The following is a 13,483-nucleotide window of genomic DNA, read 5'->3' on the forward strand; positions in this document are numbered from 1 at the left end:
TTTGCAGCCGAACGGACAGCATTCAGAACCCTTCTCTGGACCGCACACTGTAACAAAGCACCTTCCCTGCCTGCAAACACAAAGGTACGAGACTCCAGCTGCTCTGCTCAGAGACACGGTTCACTTGTGTGGAGCAGCTGGTTTATTCTAACAACCATAGATCTTTTTACAAAGTGGGATGTGGCAAGAACTCTCTCTAAACATCACAAAGAATAATGTCAGACACAACTTATGAGGGAAAAAAACTTTATATTACAAAAGGAAACGTGAAATGAAAATATATAGAGCCCAAGCAGATCTCCACGCTACGTAGTTTTTCCAAGTGGGGCTACCGTAGTGTGACGTTATCCTCAGTTGAAAGGACCCCGAACGGTAATTGCAGGCCGGATGGTTATGGTGCCTACACCGGCAGTCTCAGTCGGTTTAGAAAGTGGATGGAAGTTCAGGACAAAAAGCCTTGCATTGAGAGGCCATATTGGATTTTTGATCGAGTCACTGAAAATGTCAAAGCGCGCCTGACGCCCAGTCAGACCTCAGATGGCGTTAACATTGAAACTCATGTTTGTTTTAAAGAAAAGTCTTTTTCTTTTTACGTGTTGCATTAAAGGTCGGAGTCACTGGTATTCTGAGTATGCTAACATACGCTAACGCTGCTAACAGTTAGCAGTGATGGATTGCGGTTTTTTTTAATGTGTTACTAACATGGCTGAAAGTCAGCATAGTCACAGGTGTATTTGTTTTGTGTCAGTCTGTTTTTTTTGGTTTTTATTTCATGTGTTACAAAGAAGGTTTAGTTACAGCTATTGTAATATGCTAATGCAGCTAACACTTAATGTGGCTACCACTTCTACAGTGGATAACATGTTATTGTTAGTTAATAGAGTCTGACTGATGGACTCCTCTGACTCTTTTGTCTGGCTTAATGCACCTTACTGTTCAGTGTCTTTTCGATGTAATTTTAGATAACAGACAATCCATTGGTGGTGCGCCTTTTAATGCGGTGTGTCGTATGGTGCGATACATGCTGTGCTGAAAATCCTTCAAAGATACGTGGAGAACTATGTTCTAGACTTTAAAAAAACAACAAAAAAGAGGTGCAAAGAAGAGAGGTACATGTTTATTAACAGAACAACCAAACCAGAAAAGATCATCACAAAAAAAGTGCACTGGTGTGTTCCGATTCTTTTGTGTTGGAGGAAGACCAATGGTCTGTGTTTGAATATTCCTTCTATTTCTGTTTTGTCTGAACTCTGTTTCGCCTGCCGACCCCTCTCCTGATTGCAAAGTAGACTCTTGTGTGAAGTGGGGGTGCATCACTGAACATTTTACGGTGACTCAGAAGTTGGCGTATGTAATCCGGTGGCGGATGTAAAGCGGCTCTTCTTCATCCAGGTATCTCTGGGGGGAAAGCTCTTTGTACACCATCTTTTTCATTAAAATCTTGCAGCATCAGCCCCATCAAGGAGACTTATCAGACAGAAATGGTCAGAAGCGCTGGGGGGTTGGGGGCAGAAGCATGGGGTCAGCGGTGGTAATATGAAGCAATCGCCAGCGTCTGGGAGAGGTTTCACTCACATCCACACTTGCCTGGCCGGGTTCAAGCACAGGTCGGAAGTTCTCCGCAAGCCTCAACAAACTCAACTTCAACACCATCATCACACCTATGATTAAGCTCATCACCATGGAGACAGAGATGAGACTTAAAGAAAAAAGCACCAGAGATTGTATGGAAGCAGAAACGGAAAGTTTCAGGGAGGCGGTGGAGACATGAAATGGATCAGGACTGGGTGGAACGACACAGGGAACTCTAAGAACAGATTTGGCTCTGGGTCCCTCTTTGACCCCCCCCGACTTGCGATTCTCATACAATCATGCTTCACCTTTCAAAAGTCAGAAAATGTCCAAGCGAGAACCTTTTGTTCCAGCATTCCGGGGAACTCCTGAGCCTAAAAAAAAAAGGATCTTGTTACAAGAAACCTGCGTATGTTCCAGCTCCAGAATCGAGGATCGGTATCCAGAACCTGGAGGTTTTAGGAAACTAATCCTTTAGTCTAAGAAGGGTTCTCTGGACAAAACAGAGGAGGAGAGCTTCAGAAGTCTGGGAGGGTGTTTTTGTGTTTGTTAGTCTGCTGGTGGGGCTGGCTGAAGGCCTGCGTTGGAAGCTGACCCGGTGCAGTCTGGTCCGGTTGCTGGTTTTCTGACTGGTACTGTTCCAACTCCCTCTTCCTTCGCATGGCCGACTGCAGCTGCTGCTTTATGGCAGTGATTTGACCTTCCAGCTCCGATAGTTCCTGAACCAGCGAGTTCCGGCCCACACCTGGACCTGAACTAGAGTCCCCTCCTAAACCCCGACATTGTATCAACCCGTGCACCGATCCGACCTGAACCGAGCCCAAACTAGGACTCACCCCTCGCCCGAGCAGGTCAGAGCGACCATTGGTGGTGGTCACTATGGGGGGGGGCTTCTCCAGCAGAGAAAGGGTGTTAGGGTGGGGGAGCGGAGACGGGGGAGGTGGAGGCGGAAGATCCTGGGAAGATGGACATTCCATGTCCTTCTGGATGTCCTGTGGAAGAAAACGCCGCCTGTTGCAGTGGGCGGACTCTGTGGGATTCCACGACTGGTTGTTTCCCTCGTTGCACCTGGGGAGAAGCCAGAGGAAATCGGAAATGTCAAGAGGAACTTCTAAAATGCCAACAACAATCTTGTATTATCTTACTGCGCAAGTTGCAGGTAAATCCTCTGAAAAAGTCTGAGACCATGTCTAACCCTCAGACTGCACCATCCATGCAGACACAAAAATGACGTTTCCCTAATAACTCTGATGTTTAATGGAATTAAATGGATATTAAACTGTGTTGTTAGTTTGCAAATTTATACCTGAACTAAAATAATAGAGATGTGTGTGAACATGATTCTGTGGATTAAATGCAGTAAAATGTTCCTACATGCAAATAAATATTAACTTTTAACTGCATTTATAACATACACTCTAAAAGAATACGTTTCAATCTTTAGTGTTTATTATGTCAACTCTTGTCATACTTTGGCAAATTTGCAAAAAAAATAAAAAAACTTCACATTTTTACACTTTCATCTTGTACTTCTTTTAAAAAATATAAATATGAATAAAAACTTAAAGAGTGAAATCGACCTCACGTTGGGGTTGGTTTTGACATTTTTCTTTCCTGTTAAAAAAGCTTAAATGACAGAAAAAATGCAAAACTATCTAAAATAAAATCAATAGAAGCTAAATTGAAAAGGAGGGGAGGAAATTAAGGATATTAATTGGCCACACTGCTTTTATTTGGTCTTTATTTGGTTTTCACAAGGTCCACCCAGTCAAGCCACTACAGTATATTTATTGGTGAAGCTGCACCAGTGTTTGTTTTGTTTTTTTATTACAGACACCCCTTGAATTGGGCCTGGGCCTGGCTTAGACAGTCACGACTGCCCTCAGGGGTGGATACGGGGCTGTCTGCAGGTGAAAAATGGGCAAACCTGTACGGGGCACAAAGGTGGTCCGCACGAAGCATCAAAGTCGTGGACCAATGAGCCCGTAGAGCGAACATGTTCATGCACATTTTTTCTACAGGCATGCTGTGAGTGACACGTCGTAGTAAGCACTTATACAACACACAAGGGTAAGTAAGGGGTAAAGCCCCCCCCCCCAAACAAACTGTTCAAGGAGCCCATTAGTGCTGTTCAAGTGCACACAGCCTAGTTGTCAGAAATGAGAACATCAGACAATTGAATCTGTTAGTTTCCAGGAAATGATTTAATTGCATAGCTTAAAGGGAGGCTACACCAAATGATTAAAATTTTACCCAGATTTAGCATCAGTTCATAGCTTACAAATGCTATAATATGAAGAACCTCACTTTTATAATTTCAGAGGACTAGCAAACTAAAGTCTGTGGACTTGGGCCCTTCTTGAAGTAAACAAGGACACTGCCATATTGGATAACTAGTGCTGCCATCTATGGGATAAAGTAAAACCCATGCAAGAGAGGCACAAGTCCAGGAATTTGGCACTTAATGCATTTTAAATGTCAAGCATAGTCAATACATTACAATGGACTTGGGACTTTTTTGCACATAATCAGATAGCTTTTCCCTTGAAGACCATAGAACAAATAATATCTCTGTTTTGAAAAATTGTGGACTTGGGCCCTTTTTGAGCTAACCGATTCAATTAGAGTGTAGTTTGTGTGAGTGTCTTACGGGCACATACGTATCACGTGCACGTCCCGCACGGGCAGCATTTGCACTCGGTTGGTGAGGACCCGGGGGTGCCCTCTTCACCGACAACAAGTTTAGAGCATTGTACAACAGCATCACCCGTACATCATAAGTGTATCTAACTTTATTATTATTATTATTTACCAAGGCTGTGTCCCACCAAGGTGGGGTAGCCTAGACAAGGCACACAATTTTAGCTCCCTCTGTCTCTTCCCCAAACCCTCCTCCTTCAGTGCGTGAGTGCGTGTGTGCGTATGTGCGTGCGACTGGTCTGAGATCTGGTCTAAGCCACACCACACTGCACCAGGGTCAGCTGCACAGCCCAGTGTGGGCACCTCCACTGCAGGGCCTCAGCCAAGGCTGGTTTCCCCTTGCCGCTTCATCCCAAGACCAGACCTCCACCACACCCATCCATTCATCCATACACAAACTCTCTCCACCCATCCCTGTCCTGAGCAGCCTCTCTCCCCTGCACCACAGTCATCCCTCTTGCATTCAACGCTCTTCTTACACCCTCTGTCCATCCCATTCGCGGTCTTCCTCTCATTCTCACTCCACTCACATCAGATTCATATACCTTTTTCACCAATCGCTCCCTTTCCATTCTTTCAACATGTCCAAACCATCCCAGTGCCTTTTGCTCTGCTCTATAAGCCAACTCTCGCATCACACCAGTTCTCTCTCGGATAACTTCATTTCTCACACGATCCATACGCGTCACACCACACATACTCCTCAAACATCTCATCTCAACTACATTCAGCTTCCTCTTTTCCGCCACTTTCAGACTCCATGTTTCAGCCCCATATAACGCTGCAGGCACCACCACACCCTCATACAATCTCCTTTTTGCATCCTTTCCCAGTGACCTACATTCAAACACTCTCTTCATTCCCCCCCATATCTTTCGTACTTCATTAATTCTAAACTCTACCTCTCCCCCTATTCCACCATCCACACAGACACACGACCCCAAATACTGAAAACACTCTACCTCTTCCAACAACTCCCCATTTAATGCCACATTCAATCTACGTTCACCTTTTAACCTCGTACACCTCATCACCTTACTCTTTTCCACATTCACTCTCAACTTCCTTCTGTCGCACACCCTTCCAAACTCCTCAACCAGACGTCCCAAGTTCTCTTCTGAGTCAGCCACTAGTGCAGTATCATCTGCAAACAGCAGCTGATTCACACTCCATTCGCTGCCGTCAGTATTTATCATGCTCACACCCGTACCCGACACCCTTTCATTCACCTCTTTTACCACACCATCCATATACACGTTAAACAACCACGGAGACATCACGCATCCCTGACGCAGACCAACCCTCACAGGCAACCACTCACTCATGCTATTTCCCACTCTCACACATGCTCTACTGTGTCTATAAAAACTCTTCACACCTTCCAACAATCTACCATCAATACCATACATACTCAATACCACCCACAACGCCTCTCTATCAATCCTATCATACGCCTTCTCTAAATCCATGAATGCCCAAAACACCTCTCTCCCCTTAGCCAAAAACTTTTCACACACCTGTCTCACAACAAACACCTGATCCACACACCCTCTACCTCTCCTGAAACCACACTGCTCTTCACCAATCATACACTCAGTTCCCTCCACTACCCTATTAATCAGCACTCTCCCATATACTTTGCCTACAACACTCAACAGACTAATACCCCTAAAACTACCACATTCATACTTATCACCCTTACCCTTGTACAGGGGAACCACACACGCACTCATCCAATCAAGCGGCACCTGCCCATTTGCAAAACACACATTCAACAATCTCACTAACCACTCAATCACGATCGCTCCACCACACTTCAGGCATTCCACAGCACACCCATCCACACCTGCAGCCTTTCCTACTTTCAACTTTCCCACAGCTTGCACAACTTCCCCTCCTGTAATCAACGCTTCATTCAACTCTTCTAATACATTCAGTCTACTTTCCCTTCCATCCATCCCAATCACAGCATCCCGATCTTCCTCCACATTCAGCAGCCTCTCGAAATACTCTGCCCATCTTTTTCTTACTGCATTCCCCTCATTCAACATCCTTCCATCCTCTGTTTTCACTTTCTCCTCCCTCCCCGACACTCCCTTTCGCACCCTCTTCACCTCCTTCCAAAACATTTTCTTGTTCTCTCGAAAATTATCAGTCAACTGTCTGCCCCACCTTTCGTCCGCAGCCGCTCTTGCCTCACGCACAGCTCTCTTAGCATCCCTTTTCTTCTCCTTATAACACTCATATGACTCCCTGTCCTTTCTCTGCAGCCATACTTCGTACGCACATCTCTTCTCAACTACAGCCAACCTTACATCCTCGCACCACCATTCACTTCCCTTTCTTAGACCACCCCCAACACGTCTCACACCACACACTTCCTCTGCACTTCCAACCACTGCACTTTTGAACTGTTGCCATTCTTCCTCCACTCCAACAACCATTTGCTCCTTCACCATATTCCACTTGCCACCTAATTCCTTCTGATACTCACACATTTTCTCTCTGTTCTTCAAAACACTCACTCTCAGAACTTTTCTTGCCTCCCCACTTTTTCTCGATCTCACCCATGGCATACCCACACGCAACCTTCCTTCCACCAAAAAGTGATCAGACATACCTCCACACTCTCCCCTCCTCACACTTACATCCAGCAATCTACTACATGCAACCTTTGAAACCACCACATAATCCATCAGTGCTTTGTCAATCACTCTTCCACCACTCTGCCTCACCCACGTATACTTATGGATCTCTTTCTTTCTGAACCATGTATTCCCAATCACCATCTCTCTTTCAGTGCACATTCCTATCAGTCTCTCACCATTATCATCCTTTCCAGGAACACCATGCACGCCAACAACACCCTCAATTTTCTCATCACCCACTCTAGCATTCAGATCTCCCATCAGCACTACATTCACATTTGCTCCAAATCCTTGCAAGCACTCATCCAAGTCATTCCAGAAGGTCACTCTCTCCTCTTCATTCCTCTCACTGCCAGGACCATATGCACTCACGAACACCCACAGCTCCTTCCGAAATTTCGCTTTCACCCATATTAGTCTTGGTGAAACCTCCTTCCATTCAACCACACATCGTTTCACCTCACAGCTCACCAGCAAAGCCACACCTTCTCTTGCTCTCCCGCTCTCTACACCAGACATTCTCCCACTCACACTTCCAAACACACACTCACCCTTCCCTTTCATCTTTGTCTCACTCAGTGCTAACACGCTCATTCCCCTCCTTCGAAACATCCTTCCAATCAGATCTCTTTTGCTTCCGTCTGTACTACACCCCCGCACATTCAACGACCCAATCTTAAGGGTTTGGGGAGGTAATCTCCCCTTCCCAACTCTGCCCTGTCCGTAATTAGGAATGTAGTTACAGGGGAGAGGATTCCCAGTCCTCTCGCTCCGTCCCTTTTAGTCGCCTTTTACGACACGCAGGGAATACGTTGGTAGTATTCTTTACGACCCCCCCTAACTTACATTATCCTAACAAATACTTCACAATACATATGTTCCATTTTCATGACGTCCCTTAAGGTGGCCACAAAACCCTTTAAGATGCAGCCGCTCCTGTTTACAACCTTCCATGGGCCCGAACAACCCAAAGCCCCACAGCAGACCTGCACGGGTGCATGTGACTAAAAGCTTTAAGTGGTGAGTGTTACACACAAAGGTCAGCGTCTTGGAGAAGTGAGTTCTGAAACCATCCCCAAGCAATCAGCTGAGCTCAGCATAACCTCACGTCAAGACAACTTTTTCTATTCTTCACTGTCGTATGTTGTCATTTACAGATCTGCAGTTTCTCAGCAACAACCTTCAGAACGGCTGATCTATGACAAACCCTGGCTGAGAAATGAAATCCCAGAGCAGTAGAACCAGCAGAAGAAGGAGCTCAGCTCTTAAGGCTCTCTGAGGTTCTTCCCCTTCTATTTGTTTCAGGAAACACAATGTTTGTTTCTATAAACTTGTATTATCTAATCCTTGTCAACGTGTTTGAGGCCCACAAATGTGGCTGTTTAAAATGACGGCAAACAAGCGCTTCATTATTGTGGAACAGCCGCAGACTTTAATTTTTATATGATTCCTTTTACATTTTAGTTGTAACTCCAGTTTGATTGAACTCAAGTTTGATTTGATTTGATTTGCAAAGAAGCACACAACAGAGACAATTTATTGAAAACAGCTGTTTATATTCTACAAAATGTATCTAAATCTGCTCTTTTATTTACTTGTAAAAGTAAAGTTCTGAATGTATCCTTTATTTTTATGCCTCTAAAGAACAATATTTAACTACCAAAGCAATAAACTCCCTAAAACAATTCTTGTTTCGGTTTCATTCTTAAGGTTAAGTGTAAAAAGAAAAACTACCTTCGTTTGCGATGTTATGTTCATTTCTACATCTCGTCACTTCTCTTAAAAAAATCCTGCCTTCCTTTCCGTCTGCTCTTTTCTTTTGTTGCTCCGGGGAGTATTGAGGACACAAACTGATGATCGGGTCCATTTTACATTTCCACTTCCTTTTGTTCGGCTCCTTTATCACTCGGTATTATGATTCATGTACTGCAACACGGCAGCACCACGGAGCACGGAGGGCAAATATGAATTCTAAAGCAAACAGCCTCGGAGAAATGGGTCTGGTTCTCCTGTGTGGTACATTAAAGTGTCTGCTCGAGCAGAGAACGCCAAGACTCACACTGGACCTTTGTGACCAGCTTATTGATCATTTTGTTTAATTTACATCTTTTCTATTAGATACCAAAACAAAATAAGTCTGCATCGGCTATATTTGAATGGACTTGTGTCAAGCTGCCATCCGGGATTTAAAGGAAGTCTCTTGTGATGCCTTTAAATTATATTTTGATTTTTTAAAGGGAAAAAGTTGTTATGAATAGACCGTTTAAAACAATTTTAGTTTTGTCAGTTTTGCAAATGAAAGACATTTGTGGGTTTTTTTTCGAGCGGAAGCTTTTTAAATCAAATTGAGAATCAGCCCTTTCACACCGTAAGTACCATTAAAACCAGGACTCCACTTCAATTAGCATCACCTTGAGTAGAGAAAACATTAAAGAATATACAATGTACAGGATGTCCCCTGCCTAGGCCCAAAAGTGTCTGGGATAGGCTCCGGCAGCCCCGTGACCCCGAAAGGGAAAAACGAATTAGAAAATGAATGAATTTTTTTATATATTTCGATATAAATTCCAGCATGGAAGTCCAACCCTCTTTAGACCAATTTAAATCAGCTGCACTGAAAATTTATTTGGGGAGTTTTATCACAGAACCAATAATATTTGACGTAATTTATTTTGACGTATTACCGGTAGTAATTTTTTTCAGTTTAGGATTAAAATGATGCCTTAACCCTTGTGCTATCCTATGACCCCACTCTTACTTTGAAGTGTTCTTCTTACCATGACAAAGGTGGATAAAGGTGGAAAGATTTCCTGTAATCCATGGACACCATAGTGAAGATCACAAATCATTGAAGAAAAAAGGTTCAGCACACTGTCTAGTGGGGTCTATATGACCCAACTCCCAATGGTAAAGTGCCTAGGATAGCACAAGGGTTAAATGGTTCGGCCATATTGACAGGAGATAACCCGGTCCACCTAACCAATATTCTACAAATTGGCTGTTGGACCAGAAAAAGTCATGATAATAAAGAGTTTTTTTGGTTCAATCACCTGTCAATCCTAACAACATGCTTAGGATAATGTGTAGATCCAACCAAATCACAACAGCTAAAATTTTAAACAGCAACTTACAAGTACCATGAATAGAAAATAAAACAATATTAAAAGGAAAAACGTAAGTACACAGGTTGTGCATACATTTATTTCTGGTGTGAGGGAAGGCTCACAGTTCCGTCCTGGTCGTGGAACAGTGGGCCAGCTCTACACCCTGTCTAGGGTGCTGGAGGGATTGTGGGAGTTCGCCCATCCAGTCCATATGTGTTTTGTGGATTTGAAGAAAGCGTTCGACCGCATCCCCCATGGTACCCTGTGGAGGGTGCTCTGGTAGTATGGGGTGCGGGGAGCCTTACTGAGGGCTGTCGGGTGTTTGTATGACCGTAGCAAGAGTTTTGTGCACATAGCTGGCAGTAAGTCAGAGCTGTTCCCGGTGCATGTTGGACTCTGGCAGGGCTGCCCTTTACCACCGGTTCTGTTCATAGTTTTTATGAACAGAATTTCTAGGCCCAGCCAGAAGCCGGAGCGGGTCTGGTTTGGGGACCACAGGATTTCCTCTCTGCTCTTTGCAGATAATAATAATAATAATAGATTGGATTTATCTGCGCTTTTCAAGACACTCAAAGCGCTTACAGTGTGTCCATTATTCATTCACTCCTCATTCATACTTGGTGACGGTAAGCTACAGCTGTAGCCACAGCTGCCCTGGGGCAGACTGACAGAGGTGTGGCTGCCATTTCGCGCCTACGGCACCTCTGACCATCACCGGGACCATTCATGCACATTCACACACCAGTGGAGCCACACTGGAGGCAAGGAGGATGAAGTGTCTTGCCCAAGGACACAACAACATTTTTGGCTGGTGGGAGCGGGGATCAAACCGGCAACCCTTCGGTCATTGGACGACCCGCTCAACCACCTGAGCCACTGTCGCCACTAGATGATGTTGTCGTATTGGCTTCCTTAAGCCGGGACATCCAGCGTGCATTGGGGCGGTTTGTGGCCGAGTGTGAAGCGGTTGGGAAGAGGTTCAGCACCGCTAAATCTGAGGGCATGGTCCTTGACCGGAGAAAGGTAGTTTGCCATCTCTCGGTGGGTGGAGTGTCCCTGCCCCAGGTGGAGGACTTTAAATATCTTGGGGTCTTGTTCACAAGTTAGGGAAGACCGGAGCGTGAGATTGACAGGCGGATTGGAGCGGCGTCCGTAGTTATGCAGTAGCTGTATCGGTCCGTTGTGGTGAAGAGAGAGCTGAGTCGAAAAGCAAAGGTCTCAATTTACTAATTTTCGTTCCAGTACTCAACTATGGTCCTGAGCTCTGGGCTATGACCGAAAGAACGAGGTCCCGAATACAAGCGGCTGAAATGAGCTTCCTACGTAGGGTGGCTGGGTGCTCCCTTAGAGATAGGGTGAGAAGCTCGGTCACCCGCGGAGAGCTCGGAGTAGAACCGCTTCTTCTCCACATCGAAAAGAGCCAGTTGAGGTGGCTCGGGCATCCTGTCCGGATGCCTCCTGGGCGCCTCCCTGGGGAAGTGTAACGGGCATGTCCCACTGGGCAGAGGCCCCAGGGAAGACCCAGGACACACTGGAGAGTCTACGTCTCTCGGCTGGCCTGGGAACGCCTCGGAGTCCCCCCAGATGAGCTGGAGGAAGTGGCCGAGAGAAGTCTGGGCATCTTTCCTTAGAGTGCTGCCCCCGCGACCCGGTTCCAGATAAGCGGAGGAAGATGGATGGATGGATGAATGGATGGGAAGGCTCTTTATCATGGGAGTCAATGGGAAATTGCTCCCTTTGAAATCCCAGCCCAAGTAGCCATTGAAGAAACTGCATTAGTTGGTATTTGCTAGTTGGCCTTAGATTTGGCTTGTTAAACCCTTAACTTTGGTAATGTCGCTGTCAAAACCTAATTAGCACACGCTCTTTGGCCTACCGTAACTCTTCAACAGTTTTTTGATCAACCTAAATAAGCTGATTCACAACACTTGTGTTGCATACCTGTAAACCCGCTATTCTCCGTGACAGAATTAGATGGTTTTGCATACATGGCCAAAATTGCTTTTCTGCGCTTCAGAATCTGCTGACGACGGACGTCAATTACGAAAACAGCTGAAGAGTTACTGTGGTCGAAAGACTTCCAACAATATTGTTAAAGCATAAAAAATCAGAAGTCAGAAAATTGAACCCTGAGGGACGCCATATGAAATGGTCACTATCAGGACTGTGATTAGCAGTGGAAATGAATTTCTGAAACAAAAGAAATGGAATCAAGATTTACATTTAGTTTAAAAGCTTACGGGATTTAAAACTGAATATAACTTTAAAATATTGAAAAACTTTAGTCTTGAAATTGAAATATTTGTTAACTCTTTAAATTGCTAGCAGAAAAAATGAAATTTAAGGAGCTACAAAAAACATAAAGACTGATAAGCGTTTTCATTAAACTCTCTACCTGTATCTGTACCCTCACCAGAAATAGTAACTTCTTCCGAAAATCTTATCTCAGACTAGCCATACATGAAAAATTGCAAAGAGTTTTCAGATCATTTGATCCTCCATCTCTTAAGGAGCAATAAATTTGATCTCTAAAAAAAGTATTTTATCTCTATACATGGATTCTTTTATTCATTTTTTTTTCTTTACCGTTTTTCCCTTTGGTGGTCATGGGGCTGCCGGAGCCTATCCCAGCCACTTGTGGGCAAAGGCTGGGTACACCCTGGGCAGGTCGCCAGTCTGTCGCAGGGCCACAATCCCACACCCATTCACTCTCACACTCACACCTAGGGATAATTTAGAAGTACCAATTGACCTATGAAGCATGTTTTTGGACGGTGGGAGGAAGCCGAGACCCCGGAGAGAACATAGATTCTGATTATCAAAACAGTTTGAAAGCTTAAAATCCTCTCTATCAGTACAAATGACTGGACATTGCCATGTGAAAGGGATTTGTAAATTAAGCTGCACAAAGACATGCTGTTATTGGTCCTATGTACGTTGTGTGATGCGTATAGGGGGTGTGGCCATTCCCTCTCCATGTCCGTTTCCAGGCTGTTGTCGGTGAGCATCCGTGCTCATGGGATCACCTTCTAGTATGGATCATGTAGGATCTAAATCGAAAATCTGGAAAAACATATCAAACAATGGACGCAGCATCTTTTCCCCTGAGGCCCACGGCTATTTCAGTAGGAACAGACCAGACCTCAACTGTGTGTGTGAGTGCTTCAATCATCTCTTTAATATCTTTTACTGAAAAGGAGTGACAGAGAATCAACCTGCGATGCCTGTAGACTGTTGATCACCAGAACCGACATTGATTTTTCCAGCAAAGTTGGAACATCTTTGAAGTATTTAATAAATGTCCAGTTTTCACAAAAATGTAGGAGACATAATAAAAAGGGAGACAGATTACCCAGAGGTCTCTCTATTTTACTGTGCATTTCTGGCATCATTCATTCTCTAATTTGTACATATACGGCAGTGAAAATACTGAGTGGACGTGTCTGTCAATGTGTTGGA

At 44.6% G+C, this 13,483-nt stretch overlaps 1 protein-coding gene across 1 annotated transcript in view; it reads right to left on the minus strand.

Annotated features, from left to right (window-relative positions):
* Positions 1-1,095: 1,095 nt before the first annotated feature.
* LOC101161818 (glutamate receptor ionotropic, NMDA 3A) overlaps positions 1,096-13,483 on the minus strand; it is an 80,286-nt gene continuing 67,898 nt past the window's right edge. Inside the window, exon 10 of the mRNA XM_011481947.3 lies at positions 1,096-2,640. Coding sequence (XP_011480249.2) covers positions 2,091-2,640 — 550 coding nt within the window. The 3' untranslated portion in view covers positions 1,096-2,090. The remainder of the gene's footprint in view (positions 2,641-13,483) is intronic.

The sequence above is a fragment of the Oryzias latipes genome, chromosome 12, assembly GCF_002234675.1.
Source record: "Oryzias latipes chromosome 12, ASM223467v1".
Lineage (NCBI taxonomy): Eukaryota > Metazoa > Chordata > Actinopteri > Beloniformes > Adrianichthyidae > Oryzias > Oryzias latipes.